This window comes from Hibiscus syriacus, unplaced genomic scaffold (genome assembly GCF_006381635.1).
Source record: "Hibiscus syriacus cultivar Baekdansim isolate YM2019G1 unplaced genomic scaffold, ASM638163v2 tig00110503_pilon, whole genome shotgun sequence".
NCBI lineage: Eukaryota > Viridiplantae > Streptophyta > Magnoliopsida > Malvales > Malvaceae > Hibiscus > Hibiscus syriacus.
The window spans coordinates 637,501-662,199 of record NW_024062764.1 but is presented as its reverse complement, the minus strand read 5'-3'; the positions used below and the strand labels follow the sequence as shown (position 1 = coordinate 662,199).

The window sequence follows — 24,699 nt, the reverse complement described above, 5'->3', positions numbered from 1 at the left end:
TATTGAAAATTGCCTCACCTTTAAGAGGATTATCCAAAGAATACGCAACAGGAGTTGGATTTATTTCCACGATACAAAATCACCCCACATTACACAGAACCCTCTTCCTAATCATCAAGAGAATGAGAAAAGTGCAATCATAATGAAAAGGCTAAAAAGGCCAAAACCAAAGTCTCCGAAGTGAAGTCACCTCTTGCTTGGGTATGGAGGCAAATGATAAATGTGGGGTATCTTGTACCACATTCTGGCACATCAGATTCCAAAGGTAGTAGTTATTGATGTTATCATAATGAAGATGGACATGATGTACAAGAATGTGCCGAATTTATAGCCTTGATCCAGCTAATGATGGATAGAAAAGAGCTGGAATATTATGATGAAAGAAATGACACTCCCAAAGCAGAAAGAGTCATGGCAAGTGGGACATCCTGATGAGGCCTTATTCAATTTTGAGGCATCTTGTTTGAATTTGTTTTTTTTGAACTTTCTCATATTTGGAACTTGTTTTTGAACTTTCTTTAGATACTTCAATGAATTTATGGGGACATTTGAATAAATTTATGTTACTTTAAAGATGACAAGCAACGAATCAAACTTGCAATCTTGAAATTCTTTGAATATCAAATGAATTAAAAACTCTGTAAATGATTGGATTTATAGATCTTTGACAAAGTAACAAAACAAGGACTTTACCCCAAACAATATACATTTCCCTTACAAGAACCGATATAGTCTTCTCCTCTCATAAAAGAATGAAAAGAGGCTTGGTATTTAAATGTGCATAGATGCAGAAAACATGGGGCATATTTTGCATATGAAATTTTTATACTTTTTGTTTAAGACGTTCAATGATGATAATGATCTTCACATATAGAATAGTCGAGTAGGTGAATCTTGTTTAGGTCAGTCGCTTGGAAATTGAACTCTAAGGATGAAATTTCTTGACTTTCAAAAAACCTAGACTATAACAAGTTCTTCTTGACAAACTTAAGAAATTGGACCCATATACCTAGATTATAATATTATATATATACAATAAAGCTTGAGCTGTCCCTCTTGAGCAATTGGTTAAATACCCCGGCTTTATGTATAAGATTCAGCTAGCCTGATAAAGGTGATTATAATATACAATAAAGCTTTAGTTGTCCCTCTAGAACAATTGGTTAAACGCTATGGCTTTATGGATAATATTCAGCTAGCCTGATAAAGGTAATTATAATATCTATACAATAATATTGAGTTATCCTTCTAGAGCAATTGGTTAAACGCCCCGGCTTTATGGATCCAGCTAGCCAGAAAATTGCAAATTTAAATAAGGAGTTTCGGTAAAGATGGACTATGGGAGTTAAGGAACACCTGTTATAGTCAATTTCACATGAGCACTCAAGAATTTAATTTTTAGACTGATATTTTCGCACTGACTTTGTTAAAGGAGCCTACAAAGGTTGAACAAATGGAAGATTTTAGAGGACCGAAATAGAAGGTCTAGTAATTGATCATACTAGTTGCGTCATTTTGTCCGATTCCAATTAAAATGCCAAGCCGGAAAAAAGCATTTTGCAATAATTGAAAAAATGACATTTTTTAGGACTGAAACCTTATGTTAGCCTAAAGCCAACTCATCCACTTGAATATTTGTCAAAGAGCTATAACTCTGAAAGCATTAAACGAGCTATTGATTCTTTTGATATCCTTTGAATTCATGTTTATGATTTGATTCGATTACGAGCCTGAATTAAGGGGCAATGTTTTACAGAATTCTTCTATGTTCACATCTTTTTTCCCTTCTAAAATAAGAGAAAGGAGAAAAATATTTTCAATCAGGACAGTCTCAAATGTGAAAGCTGCAACCTGAGAAGAAAATGGGGCATGATCGATTCCAAGGATCAAGATCGACAGACAAAGCATGAGACTTCGTCCAAGGCTAATTCATATTGCATGCATCTTAGACATACTTAAGAGCATTACATTTATCATTTTTCATGCATAATTTTTCATGCCCTTTTAAGATACTCAGTAGTGAGAAGCTACACCTCAACCAACTTGACATATCTACAGATCTCATAATCAATTTCAGATGGGTTCGAGAGCCAATTCAAAACAAATCCAGATCAGCTTAACTCAATAACAAGTAACATGATTCCAGTTAACATTTTCAAGCAAGATTTCAATTCCACGATGAAAAATATCCGGCTGACAGAATTTATAGTGGGCTTTCTCGTGAAGGGGAGTCATCCAAAAATCATATTACTTGGTTCACACTCGCTCAGAGGAACCACCTGAAGAATTATGACTAGCTTAGACCCGTGAAGGGAAACCATTTTTTAAAACTATTAGCATCATTACTAAAGGCTAGAAGGATTATATGTCAACAAAAGACCTTCAAGTTTGACTACGCTCAGCTCCAAGGCACATCATTTGCAACATAACTCAAGGCAAAAAGGACTATTTGCCAACAAAAGACCTTCGAGTTCGACTATGCTCAGCTCCAAGGCATATCATTTGCAGCATAACTCAAGGCTAGAAGGTTTATCTGCCAACCAAAGACCTTCGAGTTTGACTACGCTCAGCTCCAAGGCATATCATTTGCAACATAACTCAAGGCAAGAAGGGCTATTTGCCAACAAAAGACCTTCGAGTTTGACTACGCTCAGCTCAAAGGCATATCATTTGTAGTATAACTCAAGGCTATCTGTCAACAAAGACCTTCGAGTTTGACTACGCTCAGCTCCAAGGCACATCATTTGCAGCATAACTCAAGGCTAGAAGGGTTATCTGTCAACCAAAGACCTTCAAGTTCGACTACGCTCAGCTCCAAGGCACATCATTTGCAGCATAGCTCAAGGCTAGAAGAGTTATTTGCCACCAAAATACCTTCGAGTTTGACAACGCTCAGCTCAAAGACATATCATTTGCAGCATAACTCAAGGCTAGAATGGTTATCTGCCAACAAAGGAGATTTGAGTTCCACTACGCTCAGCTCAACGACACATCATTTGCAGCATAGCTTAAGGCAAGAAGGGTTATCTGCCAAAGACCCTCGAGTTCAATTACACTCAGCTTCGAGGGCATAACATTTGCAACATAACTCAAGGCTAGAAGGGTTATCTGCCAACAAAGGACCTTTGAGTTTGACTACGCTCAGCTCAACGACACATCATTTGCAGCATAGCTTAAGGCAATAAGGGTTATCTTCCAAAGACCCTCAAGTTCGATTACACTCAGCTTCGAGGGAACAAAATTTGCAGCATAATTCAAGGCTAGAAGGGTTATCTGCCAACAAAATACCTTTGAGTTTGACTACGCTCAGCTCAACGGCACATCATTTGCAGCATAGCTTAAGACAATAAAGGTTATCTGCCAAAGATCTTCGAGTTCGATTACACTCAGCTTCGAGGGCACAACATTTGCAGCATAACTCAAGGCTAGAAAGGTTATCTACCAGCAAAAGATCTTTGAGTTCGACTATGCTCAGCTTAACGACACATCATTTGCAGCATAGCTTAAGGCAAGAAGGGCTATCTGCCAAAGACGCTCGAGTTCGATTACACTCAGCTTCGAGGGCACATCATTTGTAACATATTTCAAGGAAAAAAGGGATATTTTCCAACAAAACACCTTCGAGTTCGACTATGTTCAGCTTAAAGGCATATCATTTATTACATAACTCAATGCTAAAGGGGTTATCTGTCAACAAAGACCTACGAGTTCGATTACACTCAGCTCAAAGGCACCTCAAATTTACAATATAGCTCAAGGCAAGAAGGGTTATCTATCAATAAAATTGTCGAGTTCGATTCCATTCAGTTCGATGACACCTCAATCACACTACTTTTCGGTTGCAGTCAAGGTTTTCAAGTCGAGAAAACCTATCTGCCAACAAGGATTTTTGAGTTCGATTTCGAGAGACTATCACCCACATGGTGGAGTCAATGAACTATTTTCCAGTCAAATTCATTAACCAAGGTCTTTAAACCAAGAAGAAGACCGAAGTTGACTATAATTTGGCAACGAAAAGCCACATTTCAATTCAAATTCCGAGCTACGAATTCAATTCCATTTCAAGATAGACTCGGCTTCGCGACGGAGGAGTTATCCGTAACTCAACTCGACAGGGAGTTATTCCTACTTGAAATATCAGACTCTACCGAATGAAAATTTGTGTCTTTTTATCTTTGTCCTATTTTTCATTCCACGAAAAAGGACAAAACGAAAAATAGGACAAAGAAGGGTAGCTGTAGACACTCATTTTCACCCGGAGTTATTTTGTTTTTTATATATATACATATTTTTATTTTATTATATATATATAGTAATATAGTTTTTGAAAATATTTTTGATAAAATATAATATATAATTTTCAAAAAACGGTTTCTAAAATTTATATATATTATAGTTTTTGAAAACATTTTAAAATATATATAATATATAGTTTTTGAAAACATTTGAAAACATATATATATAGTTTTTGAAAATATTTTTGAAAAATTATATAATATATAGTTTTAAAAACATTTTTGAAAAATTATATAGTATATAGTTTTAAAAACATTTTTTGAAAAATTATATAGTATATAGTTTTAAAAACATTTTTGAAAAATTATATAATATATAGTTTTGAAAACGTTTTAAAAAATATAATATATAGTTTAAAAATATTTTTGAAATATATATATATATTATATAATTTATATTATATTTTTATTTTTTTTATTCATTTAATCTAATTGAAATTATTTTGTTTTTCTGGTACAGGTCCAATATCTCCGAGTCCAAGTTTAACAGGGGTCTAAATAGGCACGGGCCCAAATCCAGGTTCTGACCCGCCTGACCAAGCAGGCCAAAATCGGGTACCCAACGTGTGAATCGGGTAAACCAAGGGCCCAAAGCATACTAGGGTTCCACAATTGATCAGCGCCGCATGGGAGAACAAGTAACACACATATCAACAACTAGGCGAAAAATCCGACCACGAAACAACCAGCCCTGGCTAAATCGGGACTGACCCATCCCACTTTAGTCGGTCAACCCACAATGGCCAACAAACCCCGACCATTTCGAGACCAAGCAACCACCTTCGGGGCTATAAAAAGCCCCCGGTGAGGCACAATGATGAAGGAAGTATAATCGAGGGAGGAACACAGGCCCCTATCGACCATTATTTGAGACAGAACCAATGGAAAGTGTCATCAAAAGCCAACACCGAACATCATCGATAAAACCAGTAAAACAAAGAACCATCGATCAAGGATTGAACACAACCATGGCAAGAACAAGGCAAGCCAGCAGAGCCACAAAATATCACAACACAACACAGAGAACAAAAAACCAAAACCACAACACAAGCAACCAAAATAAAGCCTTATAAAAATTCCGAAAAAATGAAAGAGACCAGATCCAGATTCAGAAAAATTCATACCACTGAGGAGTTGAAAGGCCACCAGATCTCCTAAATTTTTTTATAGGTATTTTCCTACATCTAGAACGGGTGTTAGTCTTTTTGGAAAAGTGGGGCTCGGATTCAGGTTGAGGGTTTAGTGATCTACGTTTTGGGGTGAATTTTTAAATTTCGGCCACCGTTCGTGGTGGCCGACAGTGGCTGTCGGTGCCGGCAAAAGGCGGGCGACCGATGCTCGATCTCCCTCCTGAGAGAGCCTTGGAGAGAGGCAAGAAGAGAGATTGTTTTTCTCTCATTTGTAGAGAGAAAGAGCAAAGTGATTAAATGGGAAAAAATAGCCATTTTGGCTTAAGGGGAAACAAATATATAAGCTAGGCAAAACGACGTAGTTTCAATGAGGGGGTTTCTGTGCATTTTCACGCACTGGTAAACTATGCAAATTGGTCCATGTAATTTATTATTATTACCTTTTAGTCACTGAATATAATTTTTGACATTTCAATTTGGATTTCGAGTTTAATATATTTACGTTTTAGTCACCAATTTACGTTTCATTCGAAAAGGGCCCAGATAATTTTTGCATGTTTTTAATTTAGCCAATACTCCTTTTTTTTCCTTTCTTTTGATTTGGCCACTATTTTTTTTCTTTTGCATTTTGAGCCTTTTTTTTATTTATTTTTCGATTTCTTGGCAATTTGTATTTTCTTAACAATTTCCTTTTTTATTTTTTATTTTTTCCAATATTTAACTCTTTTGTAATTCTTCTCTTTTTATTATTTTGTTTTTATTTTCATTATCTTTCTTTCTTTTTATTAAATTTTATTTTCTATTTTATTTATTTTATTATTATTTGTTTACTTATTTCTTATTTTATTTTTTCCTCTCTTTAATTTATATTTAATTTTATTTTTCTTTAATGTTTTATTTATTTATTATTATTTTTATTTTATTTTTTCCTTTTCTCTCCAACTAGTCCAAGTTAAGTAATTTAAATCGAATATTTTAGATTTCAATTTGAATTTTAATTTTCGCAAATAAAGACAACTGACAAATTAATTGGTACCGAAATGGTGGTTCAAGGGTGCTAATCCTTCCTTGACTGTAACCGACTCCTGAACCCGACACATTTCTGGAAAGACACAGATCAGGTAAGATGGTGTCCGATCTACCTAAATATTTTTTTAAATGATCAGTGGCGACTCCAATTCGTTTAATCCAAGTTAAAGCTCAATTTCGGGCCCAACCGAAATATGACCGCGACATAAAGTAATTTGAATAGTGTAATTTGTTATATACTTAAAAGACTAAAACCAAAAGTTAGATCATTCTTCATATATAGTTTAAGTTATGAATAAACTATACTCATGATCACTTGATTATAGAAAGATTTTATTCTAGGTATCGATGTTTTGATATTATAAATCAGATTATTTAATTATTTAAATAATGTCAATTTAGTAACTTATTGTTAACATTTGATGTTTTGACGAAATGTTAGTGTGGCAATTAAAAGATTGATATATACATTCAATCTTTATTACTTACACATTCTATTAATTTAATTTAAGTCTTAGTTTAATTTAATAAGTTTAAGGGTAAAGTACATCAAATAGTCCCCATACTATAGGGTACTACTTTATTAAGTCTATCGACTATCAAAAGTTACAAAATATTCATCTGACTATTCATTATTTTCTAAACTTGTTATTTCTCGTTAAAAAATTGACGGTTGTCTAAAAGCTAGATGCTAACATGATGACTTAGATGTGATATTAGTTTGAGATTTTGTGATCAGATTGTACATATCATAGTCAGTAAGTTAACGTTCAGCTCAGAATAACGTTAATTTTTTTAACAGAAAATGATATTTTGCAACTTTTGATAGTTAAGAGACCAACAAAATAACACGCTATAGTCAGAAGACTATTTTATAATTTTTCATAGTCGAATGACTTAATAAAATAATATATTATAATCGAGAAACATTCATGTATTTCACCTTAAATTTTATTCTTTAATTAAATAATACCACAAATCATTACATAATTTGATGATTTTTTTAAGTTTTAATCTATTTAATTCAATAAAAATCTGAATCTCATTTTTTATTTTTAATATTACATTAACTATAATTTAATATATAAATTAATTATTAGATTTAATTTAATAGTTTATATGTTATTATACTCCATAATAAGTCTAAACTTGATTCAAATATCAAAAGATGCATCTTTGGAAATTCTGAGAAATATCCAGAAAATTATGAATCCTTTTGAACACTTTTCATTGATGAGAAACTGCACAATCGGATCCCTCCCCTCCTCCTTATATAAACATCCACGCCTCAAAACCATCAAACCCCAGGAAAAAAGAAGATCAATTGACAAGAAACGAATCCCATCGAAGCTTTTTCCTTGTTTCTGATCATCTTGTTTTTCGCTTTTGTTTCGTCATTCCCAACCCCAAAATTGACGCTACCAAATCACTCTACACCACAGAATCAAAAGCACAGGCAATCGTCGTCACGACACCGTAACAATCACCGTCCGTACAGTTTTGTTGGGCGGCGTGGAACTCTTGGAATCCGATTTCCTCATAGATCTACCGGATTTCAACCTCTTCTCACTCGCTTCATCGACCTCCATCTGTTCTTGTCTGCACTCTTTGCTGCAAAACGGCGTGTTCCCTCTGCAATCAACAATTAGCCATCAGAAAAAACAAACAAACAAAGAGATCTGAAGTTTTGAGATCGATTTGGTGATGAAGAAAACAACTGACCTGTACATGAAAATATCGGAATTGCGAAGCGAATTGCCGCAAACGGAGCAGGAATCGAGGTAGTGAGCTTCATGGTTATCTGGGAAACCGGAGTAATAATAAGCCGACATGGCTGCCGTAGTAGCAAACGGACCTGGAATCGAAGGGTAAAGGGAAGAGTGAGGGAGAGGAGAGGGTGGGTTGAAGCTTTGAAGGTATTTATAAAGTAAATGGAGTACGACTTAAGAGCTCAGAGATTTACAGCTTTTTAAAAGGGTAGATTTTGACTTTGTGCAATCAAGTGGTGCACGCTCTATTGTAAGACTTATAAGCTCGGTTTGTAAAGCTGGTACTCTGCCACAATTTATATTATTTTATTATTATTACTATTCTACGGAATTATAAGTGGTTTTATTTATTTTAAATATTTTTAAGTATTTAATAATGAATACTCAAATATTATATAATCTCTGATGCTCAAATTTAAATTATTTAAAAATAATAATTATTATTTAACAATTGAGACAAGTTGTTTCTCGGAACTTATAATACACTTTTAAAATAAGCAAGATACAATGGGTGGAATAAGCATATCAAACCATATTTTAAGATAGTTGGATAATTCTATGCTTTGGTGTCTTAATTTGATACTAATATTCAATTTAGTATCTAAATTTGTGTGTTCTAGTTAGATATTAAAGTTATTTTTATTTAAATTAATACTTAAATTTGTCTTCGTTGTTCAAATAAATTATTTAATATAAGTATAAATTTAGACTAAAATGTCACTCTAGTATCCGTTTAAATCAAAAGGTCAAATTCAATACCCGATAAGATAAAAAAAAATAAGTACTAAATCGGACTTTAAAATAAATTTAGGCACGAAAATGTATAATTATCATGTTAAATTAATATTGTGATAATCATTTTTTTTTTGAAAAAAATAATTAAATATGATTTTAAAAAACGACTTTAATTTTGAAATTTTGATATTTATTATTGATTTGTATGAAATTGATAGGAGTAGTCATCGATCTTTGGGTTTAGGGATGGGTATGGGACCCGAATCCTACGGGTTTCGACCTGACCCAATCGGGTCAGGTTTATTTTTAATTTTGGTTCTGGTCGGATTTTTTTAATGTGATGTTTGGATAAGGTCGGGTTTAGGGTGAAAAATACCGGACCCGGCCCGAAAAATATATATAAGTTTATCTTATATATATCTAGGAACAATTATAATAATACCCCCTATATATTATTTTTTTTCAATTAAGTCATTGTTTTTATTGAATAAAAATATTTTTTTTTATTTCGGGTCGGGTCGAGTCGGGTCGGGTCGGGTTTTTAAGTTATATATCGGGTCGGGTGAAATCTTGTTTTGGTCGGGTCGTGTCGGGTTTGGTGAACTAAAAACCCGACCCAACCTAACCCATGCACATTCCTATTTAGGTTAGGTAGATCGAATACCTAAAAACGTATTTTACAACAATTTTAAGAAAACTCGTTTTGTAAGACAAATATTAGTTTGTGTTTACCAAAAATTTGATTTAAAGGGTACGGGAGTCAGTTACGCGTGAGGAAGGATTAACACCCTCACAACGCCCGAAATTGGTACTCAGTTGCTTACACGTTGTTGTAATGGTGGACGTTGCGAATCAAATATAAAGTTAAAATATGATATGTTTATCGAACATTGATTAATTTGCTTCGGATTAACTAATTAGAGAAAATTCTTTAACTTGAAAAGAAATATCGAGATTAGCAATCCTCCATCGTGAAAACTATATTGTCTATTTCTTATTTGCAAAAGAATATTCCCTCCTCATTTATTTAAAAAGTGCAAAATCGAATATCTACAACTTGCAAACAACCAAATAAATTGCTACATACAAACGCCTTGAATCGCAAAAGATTTAATTAGTAAAATAAACTAGATTTATTTCAAGTGTCATTTCGTTCGAACGTCGTATCAGATTGTACCACTCCGATCAAATGATACTTTCCACGCCCATTCTACAAATATGTGTTCTTGAAAATAATTTTGAATGTATATATTAAGAAAACTGAGCGTATCAAACGAAATAAAACACAACTAAGCTTAGCAATAAAGAAACTATTAAGTAATATATGTGTGTATAAATATACCATAAAAATCATTCATAAAAACAAAGGTAAAATAAAATAAAATAAAATAAAACATAACATAAGGATTCAAATATTAAGCATATAATTAGCAAAGGACATAAAAAAATAACATAATAGGGGCCAAACAAACAAATAACCCAAACTAAATCTGATCAGTGACTAAAATTACATCAAGAAAATCTTATGGACTAGATATGTAAATTTCCATTTTCTTATAACATAGGACTAAAATAAGGAAATACAAAATTTTTCTGCCATGTTCAATATTTAACCCAAAATACAAGAGCAGTGGTTAAAATAAAAGTTTCATAAATATAGGATACAATGTATAAATTTACAAAATAGTAACAATAAATAGCCTAGTGACCAAGATGCAAACTTTACAAACGTAGGGCATGAAATACAAAATGAATAAAATACAACCAGTGCCCATACACAAAATTTACAAAACACGGAGGCCCCTTGAATGTAATTTACCCATGCTGAAATTACAAACAATCCCTTCCCTAAACGCTAGCGTTTATGTCAGGGTATATAAGCCCAAAAATGGGCTTATCTTTCTCATCCCCCTTCATTTGTCTTTGTTTTAGAAAAACCAGAGAGAAAGAGTGAGAGAGAAATCTCTCAACTCTCTTATCAGAGAGGGTATCAATCGCCGCTGTCGGTGGCGCTCACGGCGATCGACGGTGGCCAGACAGAGCGAACCACGCCAAATGGTTCCCCTCATCCTCCTCAAACCAAATCTCATCCCAATATAACCTAAAATCGACCATAGGAATCTAGATCTAGGATAATACCTTTCGAAGAACCAAAGTCTCGACGACCCTCGAGCTTCCTCACGTTCTTCAGATCAAAGGTAAAAGTTTTTCTCACTGTTCTTTATTTTTCCTTTGTTATTTTGGGCTCATCTCCCCCTCTCCAAATATCCTCACACTTCTCTCTGTATTTTTTCTCCCTAAAAATCATTTTTTTTCTCTCGGTTTTTCCCTCCTCTTTCTCTCTCGAAAAAAAATATCCTCATTTTCTAATCTCCTCCCCTTTTTTATCCTGCATGCCTGATTGCTTTTGTTGTTGATGGATATGATATAACCATGACAGAGGATATATTGCCTTGGGATTTCTTTTGGATTTTTTTATTTTTTATTGGGTTTTTCTGACTTTGGATGAGATTTCTCTCTGTTTAATGTATTTTCGGTCACTGTAGGTGATAACATCAACGTCAGAGGCTGCCGACGAGGGGAGGCTCAGCTTGAGCGACTGTTGGAGCTGAAAAGTTAACGCATGAAGCTCTCGTGCCTAAGGGAACTGAAGCGATAGCTAACTTCTGAGATACCCTAGGGTTAGGGTTTAGTTGGGTCGGTTCAGATCTGAACTGGGTATGACTCCAGTGGGTTGGTATCTGGGTTATGGTACTGTAATTGGGCTGTTAGATTATGTTTGGGCACTATTTTGTGGGCTGCTGGTTGGCCTTTGTTGGGCCTCGGGTTAAGCTTGTATTTGGGCTTCAAGTATTAAGCCTACAAAAGTAAATGAAGAAAATAAGTAAACAATAATAATAAATAATAATAATAATAATTTTGTAGACCTAGACAAAAACGGGTATCTACAGCTGCCCCTCTTTGCACATTCTTGTGTTAACAAGAATAGGGCAAAGACGAAAAAGGCAACCATTTTTTGTCCGGATCTCTTTTTTGCTTAAAAATGGATATGTTTATTGGTGGGGATGACACTGCTCATACGTGATGAAGAGTTATGGTCGTCTAAGGGTGACACGACTCTTACGTGATGGGGAGATATAGTCGATGGATGACACTGTTCCTACGTGATGAGGACATCTTGATCATCTTTAGGGAGGGTGATAACACGGTTCCTACGTAATGAGGGCGGTTGGTTTTCTAAGGGTGACACGACTCTTACGTGATGAGGAGGTCTGGTTGGTGGATGACACGGTTCCTACGTGATGAGGATGGCAATCCATCTTTAGGGATGATAACACGTTTCTTACATGATGAGGAAGGCTGGTTATCTAAGGGGTGACACGGCTCCTACGTGATAAGGGGGTATGGTCTGTGGATGACACGATTCTTACGCGATGAGGATAGTTGGCCATATTTAGGGATTTGTTTCAAGAGAAACTGTCTCAAGAGAGACAAAATTTGTTTCAAGGGAAACATACTCAAAGATAATGTGTTTCGAGAGAAACTGTCTCAAGGGAGACAAAATTCGTTTCAAGGGAAAATATCTCATATATGGGTGTTTCAAGAGAAACAGTCTCAAGAGAGATAAAATTCATTTCAAGGGAAATGATCTCAAATATGGGTGTTTCAAGAGAATCTGTCTCAAAAGGGATAAAATTTGTTTCAAAGGAAATAATGTCAAAGATGATGTTTCAAGAGAAACTGTCTCAAGGGAGAAAAAATTTGTTTCAAGGGAAACAATCTCAAAGATGGGTGTTTCAAGAGAAATTGTCTCGAGAGAGACAAAATTCATTTCGAGGGAAACGATCTTAAAGTTTTTTCAAGAGAAACAATTTCAAAGTTTTTCTTAAGAAAGATTGCCTCAAGTGAGACAATGTTTGTTTTGAGAAAAATAATATCAAGTGAGATCAACTTTGTTTCAAGTGAAATAAACTCAAAATTTGTATCTCAAAGAAAAAATGTCTCAAGTGAGATGAAATTTTTTTTAGAGAAATTATCTCAAGTGAAACAAAAAGTTTTTTAGCAAAAACTCTCAAGCGAGATAATTTTTTTAAGAAAACTTGTCTCAAGCGAGACAACCCTTTGCTTTGAGAGAAACAATCTCAGAGGCGAAAAATATCTACTTGTTCCTGCATGTGGAAGAAAGGCCTTCAGAAGATCTGATCATTCACTTCAGGATGTTGAATCTCCAAAGAGCCTCAACATTCATCATTTTATTGCTTCAGCATTGATTCTAAGCATAAGTTTTGTATCTGAGAGCCACATGTCAACTACCAAAATCCACTCTAGAGAGATTGTCTTGGCTGAAAAATGTTTTTTTTCAAAAGTCTTAAAATATCAATTAAAATAATGCTGAAAAATGTTTAATCAAAAGTTTGGAAATATTGCTCTTTTCTAGGTTTTACAATTAAGGCAAATCATAAAATAAGAGTTCATTAGATATCAAACAACTAATTACACTTTTAATCCTTCAAAATAAATTATAGCCATTTGAAAAGTGTCAAGATTAATGCTATCTTTGAGGTATGGTTAAATAAGGAAAGAATAAAAATTCTCAAGTTATTGTCTTTGGTAAAAGGTTTGGCATTCTTATTTCTTTGATGTTCACTAATCTAATGGAGTAGCTTCTGTGCTTATTTATTGGAAGTGTTTTCAGACTCTCAACTCTCATGATCACACTCGGGTTGTGTGATGCCTTATCAAGGGATTTGTGATATCGCCTTCTATACAACAACTACACAATCTTTATATTCGATCCGTATTTTTAGGTTTTCAACTCAAATCTTCCGTTGGTTTCAAGACATTATTCAGAATTTACGTCTTAAACCCCCTTTTTATTATTTTCTCTATCATATATTAAAGATTTTAGAAAACCTTTTATCAATAAAAGATTAATCCTGATGGGTGGGATGAAATTTGAAGATAATATATTCTGTTTAGAAACCCATGTATGATTAGAAGGGACTTTTAAGGAATGTAATGTACGCTATGGTTCATGGTTATGAAAGAAAGGGATAAATAGGCCCAAACAAGTGTTTAAGGGTAATTAAACCAAGGATCAGTTCATTATGATGCCTTCAACCTTGTCTTTCTCGATTTGAATATGCTCGTATGCATCCTTTTATCTTCTCTTAATGTTTTATGATCTTCTGGTGAACTGAGTCTAGTATGATTGTACTTGATCATCTTATGGTTTGAAGATCGATGCGTTATTTGACTCGAGATACTCTTTGCATGTGCTTCTTGTTTTTTTATTTCTTTTGTTCTTTTTTCTTAGCTTTTTTCTCTTTGCTCTTTGTTTTTTCTTTCCTTCTTTTCTCTTTGTTTTGATTGGATCTTTGTACTTTGCAGTTGTTCACCTTTCTATATCTTATATGGATTTATGTCTTCACTCATGCGAGCAAATTTCCTCCACCTTGCCCCCGAGTGTGGAGGGTGATCCTTGGTTAGGGTTAAATCAGAAGAAAATACAACTTAAGCTCAAATGGGTACACAAGGGATATATTTTCTCCTTTTGTGAAGGGATAATGAAAAAAAATTGTTCATCATTTCATAAACAGAAGTCCTTGCATAAGAGGTATCCCTAGGGGGATAGATTTTCAGGATTAATTTTTATACACATGAAAACAATGTAATTAATGCATGATAGAATTATTTTGAATTAATAATCTTTTTTTCTGTTAATTGCTTTCAGCATGTCTCAATTATTCAGTCTCATCTTCAAAAAATTGATGCGAGATGCCCCACGTTGTGTCTTCTTAGAAGAAGGTTCATGTTCAAGTGAACATCTTGTACTCAATGTCTTCAGGTTTTATTGGTATAAAATTGTTAGTTTTCATCTAAGAAGACGATGATGTGACTTTATTGGCTCAACTAAAGGTAAGGGTATGCTTTTTTGTGTCATAAAAAAGATAAAAACAATGTTTCAAAGTCTTAAAGAGAGGTAATGTCAAAATTTGGTTCTTTGGTAGTGATAATGAATTATTTCGGGTAAAGAATCGAGAGATTTTATTTCTGGTTTTGGATGGTATAAGAAAGGTTTAATCTTGCCATATGTAAAAAATCTATAAGTCTTGAAGAATTAAAAGGATATGTAATTCCTTTGATCTTCGAAGAACTACAAGATTAAAACTCGTTCAATTATTCAACCTTAGAAGGTAACATAAATTCAATAAATAGAAGATTCAAAATATTTAAGCAAATATTAAAGATAGAACAAAAATGAGTTCAAACAAAACAATGTTCTTAATGCAAGTGGTAGATGTAATGACTTCTTGATTAACATCATAATGCCCCAACATTATTCGAATGTCTATGCCCCTAAATCAATCAGGTTCTGGACCTTGATTCAATGCCCCACAGTTCTAAATGGAATGTTCGGATCTTCTATATGATAACTGCGTACGGAATCAACATCATATACCTCGGGATATGGGGACTATTTTCTCGGATCATCCTAGAAAGCTCAGCCCTACAACCATCTGAATAAGTTTCCCCTGTACTGTTTTCAACTTCTTCTTTTAATTGTTCGAATCTTGCTTCTATTTTCAATGTGTTGTCACGTTATTAGGACCACTTCATCGAATCATCCACAGATTAATTCCATGTTTTTATGAATGATGTATGCGAAAATGCTTGAATGAATGAAATGCAAATGCAAATGCAAAATGCAAAGATGCAAATGCGGATGCAAAAATATTGATCCCAACAATGAATATCGTAGAACAAATTTCACCAGAAATAAAAGCCTTCACATCACAAGACAATCCACTTTACAGACATGCCTTCACTTAGATGTTGAGTCTGAAGTGGGTCAATGCATCATATCAGATATTCGTCCTTAAAAATGATGTCCCTTAAGCGTTCTATAATCTAACTCTATTAATGCCCCGGCAGTGTTGAAGTCAGTGCGGCACTCCTTGATGATTAGCGATGAAATGATCGTAGATAAGACTTTAATGCTGGATTACTCCTCGGATCAATGAATCATCTTTACAGTCTCGAATATTGCACGATCTTCGAGCAAGTCTCATTTTTGTACTCTGAACTTCTTTTAGCCCTCGGTGCATGTCTGTATATACGACTACTTGATTAAAAACTTTTACCTCTTCTTGTGCAAATTCTCTCTCGAATATCCCCTTGCGGATCAATACTTTTGCATTATGTCATGACGATGCAATGCAATGCAAAAAAGGATAAAAATGACACAAACATAATAAAAGAAATAAGTTAGTATAGGCAACATAATCAAAAAGATTAAAAGATGCTATAAAATAATACAACACCTACCCAATCATGATATCTACCCGAGCATGCTTTAAATAGATAACAATTCTACCCAGACATGCTTTCTACCTACAATGATTTATTCAAGAAATTAATCCTAACCTCATGGTATCTAGTTCGTATGCTTTTATTCAAAAAGAATAAATATATTCAAAAAGGTAAAGGCTTAGAAACACTCATCCTTTGTGTACACCTAATTTGGCACCTATTGACAGACACACGTTCAATATAACTATACCCAGGGTGACCATTCTACGGTTCACTATATGTATGGTTTCGGATCTAACAAAAAAAGGGTACTCAAATTATCCTTGATGTCAGTGCCCCCTTAGGCTGCCAAACCCTCGATCCTCACCCATTACAGGTTTCGAACGGAACGATTTCAATTCGAGGGGATTCACTTCCTTATACCTATACAAGGAATAAATCCCTACGAATGTATAAGGTATATATCCCATGGGTTATTTGCTAAAACTCATACGAAGAATAAATTCTTACGAGAGTAAAGCATTCACCTCGACTTATTTGAATCGAAGCTCGTGTCTGGAGCTCATGTTATGCAAATGCACGTGATGTGTGTGGAAAGGAGCATATAAACCTTTGACTAAAAAATGGAAGAGTAAAAACTCTCAACAAAAACTTGGACATAGCTAAAAGCAAAAATAAAAATGTTCGTATGATAATTAAAATGAAGAAGTTAAAAACTTCAATAAACGAATCATAAGTTAACTAAAGACTCGAACTCATAATTTCCACCACAACGACAATGTGTAAGCGATTTACAACTTGACTCTCTAAAAAAAGTCCCAGCGGAGTCACCAAGCTTTCATAACCATGTTTTTGAAAAAACAATTAAATATGATTTTAAAAAAACGATTATGACTTTAATTTTGAAATTTTGGTATTTATGATTGATTTGGATGAAATTGATAGGAGTCGCCATCGACCTTTGGGTTAGGTAGGTCGAATACCTAAAAACGACTTTTAAAAACATTTTAAGAAAAATCATTTTGTAAGACAAATATTGGTCTGAGTTTACCAAAAATTTGATTTAAAGGGTCCAGGAGTCGGTTACGCCTAGGGAAGAATTAGCACCCCCACAGCGCCCAAAATTGGTACTCGGTCGCTTACACGTTGTCGTAATGATGGATGTTGTGAATCGAATATAAACTTAAAATATGATCCATTTATCGAACATTGATTAATTTGCTTTGAATTAACTAATTAGAGAAAATTCTTTAACTTGAAAAGAAATCTCGAGGTTAGCAATCATCCATCGGGAAAACTATCTCGCCTATTTCTTTCTGTAAAAGAATATTCCCTCATCATTGATTTAAAAAGTGCAAAATCGAATATAAATCGAATATCAACAATTTGCAAACAACCAAATAAATTGCTACATACAAACGCCTTGAATCACAAAAGATTTAATTAGTAAAATAAACTAGATTTATTTCAAGTCCCATTTCGTTTTAACGTCGTATCGAATTGTACCCTTCGATCAAGTGATACTTTCCACGCCCGTTCTACAAATACATGTTCTTGAAAATAATTTCGAATGTATATATTAAGAAAACTACTGTTCATATCAAACGAATTAAAACACAACTAAGCTTAGCAATAAAGAAACTATTAAGTAATATATATATATGTATGTGTAAATATACCATAAAAATAATTCATAAAAACAAAGTTAAAATAAAATAAAATAAAACACAACATAAGGGTTCAAATATTAAGCATAAAATTAGCAAAGGACATAAAAAAACTAAAATAACATAATAGGGGCCAAACAAACAAATAACCCAAACTAAATCTGATTAGTGACTAAAATTACATCAAGAAAATCTTATGGACTAGATATGTAAGTTTCCATTTTCTTACAACAAAGGACTAAAATAAGAAATAAAACCATATCTGTCATGTTCAATATTTAACCCAAAATACAATAGCAGTGGTCAAAATAAAAGTTTCATAAATACATGGTACAATGTATAAATTTACAAAATAGTAACAATAAATAGCCCAATGACCAAGATGCAAACTTTACAAATGTGCGGCATGAAATACAAAATGAATAAAATACAACCAGTGCCCACACACGAAATTTACAAAACACTGAGGCCCCCCGAATGTAATTTACCCACGTTAAAATCACAAACACATCCCTCCCTAAACGGCATCATTTAGGTCGGGGTATATAAGCCCAAAAATGAACTTCTCTTTCTCATCCCCCTTATTTGTCTTCATTTTAGAAAAAACCAAAGAGAAAGAGTGAGAGAGAACTCTTTCATCGGAGAGGGTATCAACCGCCGGTGGCGCTCAAGGCGACCGACGATAGTCGGAGAGAGCGAACCACCCCAAATGGTTCCTCTCAACCTCCTCAAACCAAATCTCAACCTAATATAGCCTAAAATCGACCCTAGGAACCTAGATCTTGGATAATACCTTTCGAAGAACCAAAGTCTCAATGACCCTCGAGCTTCCTCATGTTCTTCCGATCAAAGGTAAGAGTTTCTCTCACTGTTCTTTGTTTTTCCTTTGTTGTTTTGGGCTCCTCTCGCCTTCTCCAAATATCCTCACCCTTCTCTCTATATTTTTTCTCTCTCCCTAAAACTGGTTTTTTCTCTCAGTTTTTCCCCTACTCTTTCTCTCTCGAAAAAAATCTCATCCTTTTCTAATCTCCTCCCCCTTTTTTATCCTGCATGTCTGATTGCTTTTGTTCTTGATGGATATGATAGGGCCATGACAGAGGATAGATTGCCTTGGGATTTCTTTTGGATTTCTTTTATTTTTTTATTGGGTTGTTCTGACTTTGGATGAGATTTCTCTTGGTTTGATGTATTTTCGGTCATTGTAGGTGATAACATCGTCGTTAGAGGCTGCCGACGAGGGGAGGCTCGGCTTGAGCGGCACCTGGAGCTGAAAAGTTGGCGCATGAAGCTGTCGCACCTGAGGGAACTAAAGCGAGCTGGCTTCTGAGATACCATAGGGTTAGGGTTTAGTTGGGTCGATTCGGGTCTGAACTGGGTCAGGCTCCAGTGGGTTGGTATATGGGTTCTGGTGCTGTAATTGGAGTGCTGGGTTATGTCTGTGCATTGTTTTGTGGGCTGCTGGTTGGCCTTTGTTGGGCCTCGGCTTAAGCTTGTATTTGGGCATCAAGTATTAAATTTGCAAAAGTAAATGTAGTAAATAAGTAAACAATAATAATAAATAATTTTGTAGACCCGGACAAAAACGTGTGTCTACAAATACTACACTATTTATACGCTGTATATCCTACTTTCTGCAAAGCTAATTCGTAATATTTTTTTTATTTAAAGTTGTGGTTTTAATAAGAAACTTCTTTTATATTTTAATATGGGTCCAATAATGTTGGGTTTTTATTGCACATGCGTGTAATTTGGTTATCAAAATTGTTTATTGCTTAATCAGCTTACGTTTTCAGATGAACATTATTTTAGTATTTATGAGAGATTCTTGGTTAAATTAATGGGTAAACTACGTATTTTAATACTTAAATTATTAATTTTAGTTTGTTTTAGTACTTAAATTTTCAATTTTTGTTTCATTTTAGTACCAAAAGTTAAAAACTTTTGTTTCATTTTAGTACCCAATGTTAAAAACTTAACGGTTTAGTACCTAAACTATCAATTTTGATTTGTTTTAGTACCTAAACTTTCAATTCTTTTCAAAACTTATCATTTTTTTAATTCGTGGTAAGTATAAGACAATATTTGTTCAAAGATAATTATCAACCATTTGACATTTAACGCTCACATTGCTGACATTTCTGGTGCTCAAACCCGAGACCTCAAGGAATAAAAAAGGTTCATTTACCGCTGAGGCCGCTCGGTTCGTGTCAAAACTTCACGTTAAAATTTGAACATAGTACCAAAATGAAAAAAACTAAACGTTTAGTATAGTTTTGAAAAATTAAAAGTTTAGATACTAAAACATATCAAAACCAATAATTTAGATACTAAATGTGTAATTTATCCTAAATAAATTAGCATTCTTAATTAATACGTGTGTTTCAATCAGCTCACGTCTGCCGTGGTGTCGTGTTGGAATCTACAAATTTTGACATGTATATTCTAGTCAATAATGCTAAAGGGTAATATATATATATTATATAATCTTTGAAAACAATTATAATTATTTATTTTGTCAATTAATATTTTATTTTAATTTAAAAAATTGATTTAATTATTAAAAAAAGTTGCAACCAACAAACAGTTGATCTAGTAGGATGAGAAACTAGATCTCTTAAGTAAGGTCAGAGGTTTAAATCCTGAAGATTGTAAATGGAGTAAAACTTGGTTAGAATGGTTGCCCTCACCTTTATAGTATCTAAGCCGGATTAATCGAACAATACTAATGGTTATTAACATGGTTTTCAGAACCGGACTGGTTAGCGAATCGGCCATGCTACCGGTTCACTAGTTCAACCGGTTGAACCGGTCCGACCGGTCGAAAGAACCGGAAGATGTCATAATTATTTAAAAATTAAATAAAAATACCAAAAATATTTAATAAAAATATTTTTTTATATCACAAGTCATATTCAAAGCAAACCATAACATATATAAGTTAAAAACCATAAAATCAAGTGAAACAAAATGATTCAAATTAACTACAACATAATATTTAAGGTAAAACATATTAAATAATAAATATAATTATATAACTATAATTAAAAAATAAATTTGGGGCTAAAAAAATCATAACAAAATGATGTTATTTGGTTTATTTTTTTTAAAAACAATTCCACATGGCTAAGAAACATAGAAAAGTATCTCAAAAGTCTAAAGAGTAAAAATATGAGAACAAAACAATCTCACATGGCTAAGAAACATAGAAGAACATCCCAATTAACTTATATAAATAATAAAGGTAATTTGATATTCAAAATCATGGAGCCTTTTGGTGAGCATTGAGTAAACTATTTTTTCACTTCAATCAAGCTCGAATTTTAGGCTTCAATCGAGCTTCTAAATTTTTTTTTGAGTTCAAACCTTTTTGAGTTCAAGTTTCAATATTATATTTCGAGTTCGAGTTGAACTTGATAATTTTTAGCTCGTGAGTTTGAGTCGAGTTGAGCTTACTTTTAAAGTTATCAAGTTCGAGTCGAGCTCAACAATACTCGAGTTCGACTTGGTTCATTTAAAAAACGATGTCGTTTGGTTTAATTTTTAAAAAAAAAAAACAAAATTGACGGTTTTTTTCAGTTTTCAGCTGATCCGGTTCGAACGGTTCAACGGTTCTGGCTGGTTCACTAGTAACGGTTTAACCAGTGTAGATTAAACCGAACTAGACAACGATTTTTGGTTCAACCAGTTGATCCGGCCGATCCGATCCGATTTTTAAAACACTGGTTATTAAAAAAAAACAAGTTGGAAGGGAGCAACTTGTGGGCGGTACCAGTGGAAAAGGACCACCCGTTGTTTTTTTTTTTTTTTTGGCTCGTTTTAATTATTTTCTATTTCTATTATTTATTTAAATTTAGCATACTTTTCTTTGACTGGACTCCATGGGCCCACGATCGAAGAAAAACAAAAAACACTCGGAGCTGAGTAGACACGAGCCCCACTGAGTGGAACACGACAAGAACATTCGAAAGAATGGGGCCTACCTAAGTCATTACCCCGCTGGCTTTATTTCACATTCTTGAATTGCCCAAAAAGACCCGGGCAGCACAATTCACGTATACCTTTTCCCATAGCCTGGGACACGTACGACCCGATGGAATCGCCAGCGCACAGCACCATATGAGGGGAATGTTATTAAGATAAATGATTAAATATGAAATAAGACGATTTTATCGAAAAATCACTCTAATATTAAAATATTCTCGATCAGACACCTAATCAAAAAAATATATTTGAACTATCTCTCCATTTATAAAAAAAATAACATAAGGCGCGTTGGGTGCACTGCGCCTCCCCTAAGGCGCATTTCGTGCACTATACTTTCGTCATGTGTTAGTCACCCACAAAGGCGCGACCAACGTGGTGCGCCTCGCCTCGGCCGTTCCCGTCCATTGTGTCCCACACATCTCCATCCCCTCCATTCTCTGCCACTCTTACCTCAATTAATTGACTGAAAAAATCAGAACGACTCGTTGCAATGACAGCATTTTCCCCTTTTTCAGAGAATATTTAACATGTCATAGTGTCTCATCTCATCAAATATATAGTGTTTATGGAAACAGTTCCCCAACTACTGACATATAAAAATCTCAGTTCACATAATTGTTTGAGAGACTCTATAACACCCCAACCCATACCTGACCTGGATACGAATCTGAGGTGTCACATTGACTTTTCAAAATGTTTACTCTTACAAAATAGTTAAAAATTCAAATTCACATTTTAAGAAAACAAAATATGTTTACATTAATTGCAATCATATGATTTTACAAAACATATCAGAGCATATCTTATTCAAAAGTTTAATTACATGTCAACCACCTTCACTATAACAAAATACGTATAATTACATTCTTTTCTGATATGATCTTTGAAAAGGAGATGCTGAGCTAACTTGTCTATCTTTTCTCCTCAATCTTCTCAGAACGTACATGTGAAACATTTACACGCTAAGTCGATTACTTAGTTAGGCGTATAAAACTTATAATAAAATATATCATAACTAAATCATACTATATGCATTTCATATAATCATATTAAAACTATAAACCACATTATGCAACAAAAGCATAAATACATGCACATGCACATGCACATGCACATACACATGCACATGCACATGCACATACACATACATATAACCTCATTATCATCCTTATCATCCTTATTATTATTAACATCATTATCATAATCACTATTTAAAACCATTAAACTATTTAATATATATAATCTTGCAATTAATATTTGTAAAACATCATACAACACATTTCACAAGTAAAGCACATAATATCACGTCAATTTTATTATTGTTATCTCTTTTATTAGCCCATGGTACACTTCTGAGAACTTAAGGTATGTGAGTGCACTGAGGTTGTGCACAAATGCTTTCACCACATCTCGTATAATTTGTATTGAGTGCCATATAAAATATCCCGAAGGGCCGCGTAGAAATGTTCGGAAGGACCACATATATGTCTCGAATGACCACATAGATTTGTCCCTAATGACCACATATATGTTCCAAAGGACCAAATATATGTCCTGAAAAACCGCATATATGTTCCAAAGGATCACATATATGCCCCGAAGGACCACATAGAACCCTCGACTCTTGGCATGTCAACTATACACCTAGCTCTCATATCACATAACATGTGCATTATTATTTATATTTATCACATATTCACATAATCACACACAAATCATCACATAACTTATATCATTTCACATGTAATCTCATAACTTATTATCACGTAGATCATGTAATATTTTCATATAGTCTCATAGTTCATTATCATATATATCATATCACATATGTTCATCTCACATAACGTGTAATCACATAACTTGAATCATATAACTTATAATTTGTTCTCTTATGATCACATATATCATATAGCATATATAGTCACATAATTTCTTGGCACATAGCTTATATTATATCCTCATGTAATCACATATATAATTTATATCAATACATATGATTTATCACACCAACATGTATTCACATGGATCATGTAAAATATACAATAACATATAACACATATACTCATTTTCAAGTACTCAGACACACATAATAATCATATCAAACATCATATATCAACTAGTATGCACTCACCTTGGCCTCACTAGTCAATTCAAACACTTATGACTCTTGTACACTCTTATAGCTTTGAATCATCTTGAACTTGTCTTCGGTAAATATCTACACAAATATACGACTTATATGAATATCGGAGTTCGAATTGCTTATAACCAATCAATATAACTTAAGTTGAAAGAAATATTTAAATTTAGCATTTCAGGCTTAATAGTATCGGTAGTCCCACTATAGTACCGATACTACTCTTATATGGTATCGATACCCCATCGGTACCGATACCTTTTTTTCATTCTGGAATTAAAACTTGCTAATGGTATCGATACTAAATCCTTGGTATCGATACCCTGTTGTCAATATCAATACCTTCCTTAACCTGTACCGATACTACTCCTTAAGTATCGATACTTCTTAAAGTTTTCATCTGATTTTATCTTATGGTATCGATACTGTTCATTCAATATCGATACCCAAGCTCAAATTCTACTCATTTTACTTTGAAGTACCGGTACTGGATGAACAATACCGATATCTCATCCCCAGAGCTTATTTATTTTAACCCAAAAATCAACCATACTTGGCTAAATTCCTTATTTTACTCTTCTTTTAAGCCTTTAAACTCAAACACACTTATTCAAATCAATTTATCTCACTTTAACTTAT

General features: G+C 33.8%; 1 protein-coding gene across 2 annotated transcripts; it reads right to left on the bottom strand.

The window, feature by feature from the left end:
* Positions 1–7,649: 7,649 nt before the first annotated feature.
* On the bottom strand, positions 7,650–21,494 carry LOC120129620 (FCS-Like Zinc finger 3-like). 2 transcript variants are annotated; one of them, XM_039147085.1, is made up of 3 exons: positions 21,469–21,494; positions 8,177–8,292; positions 7,650–8,086 (listed from the first exon to the last, which is right to left on the bottom strand). In XM_039147085.1, exons 2-3 carry the CDS (start codon positions 8,284–8,286, stop codon positions 7,921–7,923), a joined length of 276 nt encoding a protein of 91 aa, XP_039003016.1. In that variant the 5' UTR covers positions 8,287–8,292; positions 21,469–21,494; the 3' UTR covers positions 7,650–7,920. The 2 variants fall into 2 exon arrangements, with proteins under 2 accessions (XP_039003016.1, XP_039003017.1); XM_039147086.1 differs by lacking the exon at positions 21,469–21,494 and having other exon boundaries at positions 8,177–8,380.
* Positions 21,495–24,699: the final 3,205 nt, after the last annotated feature.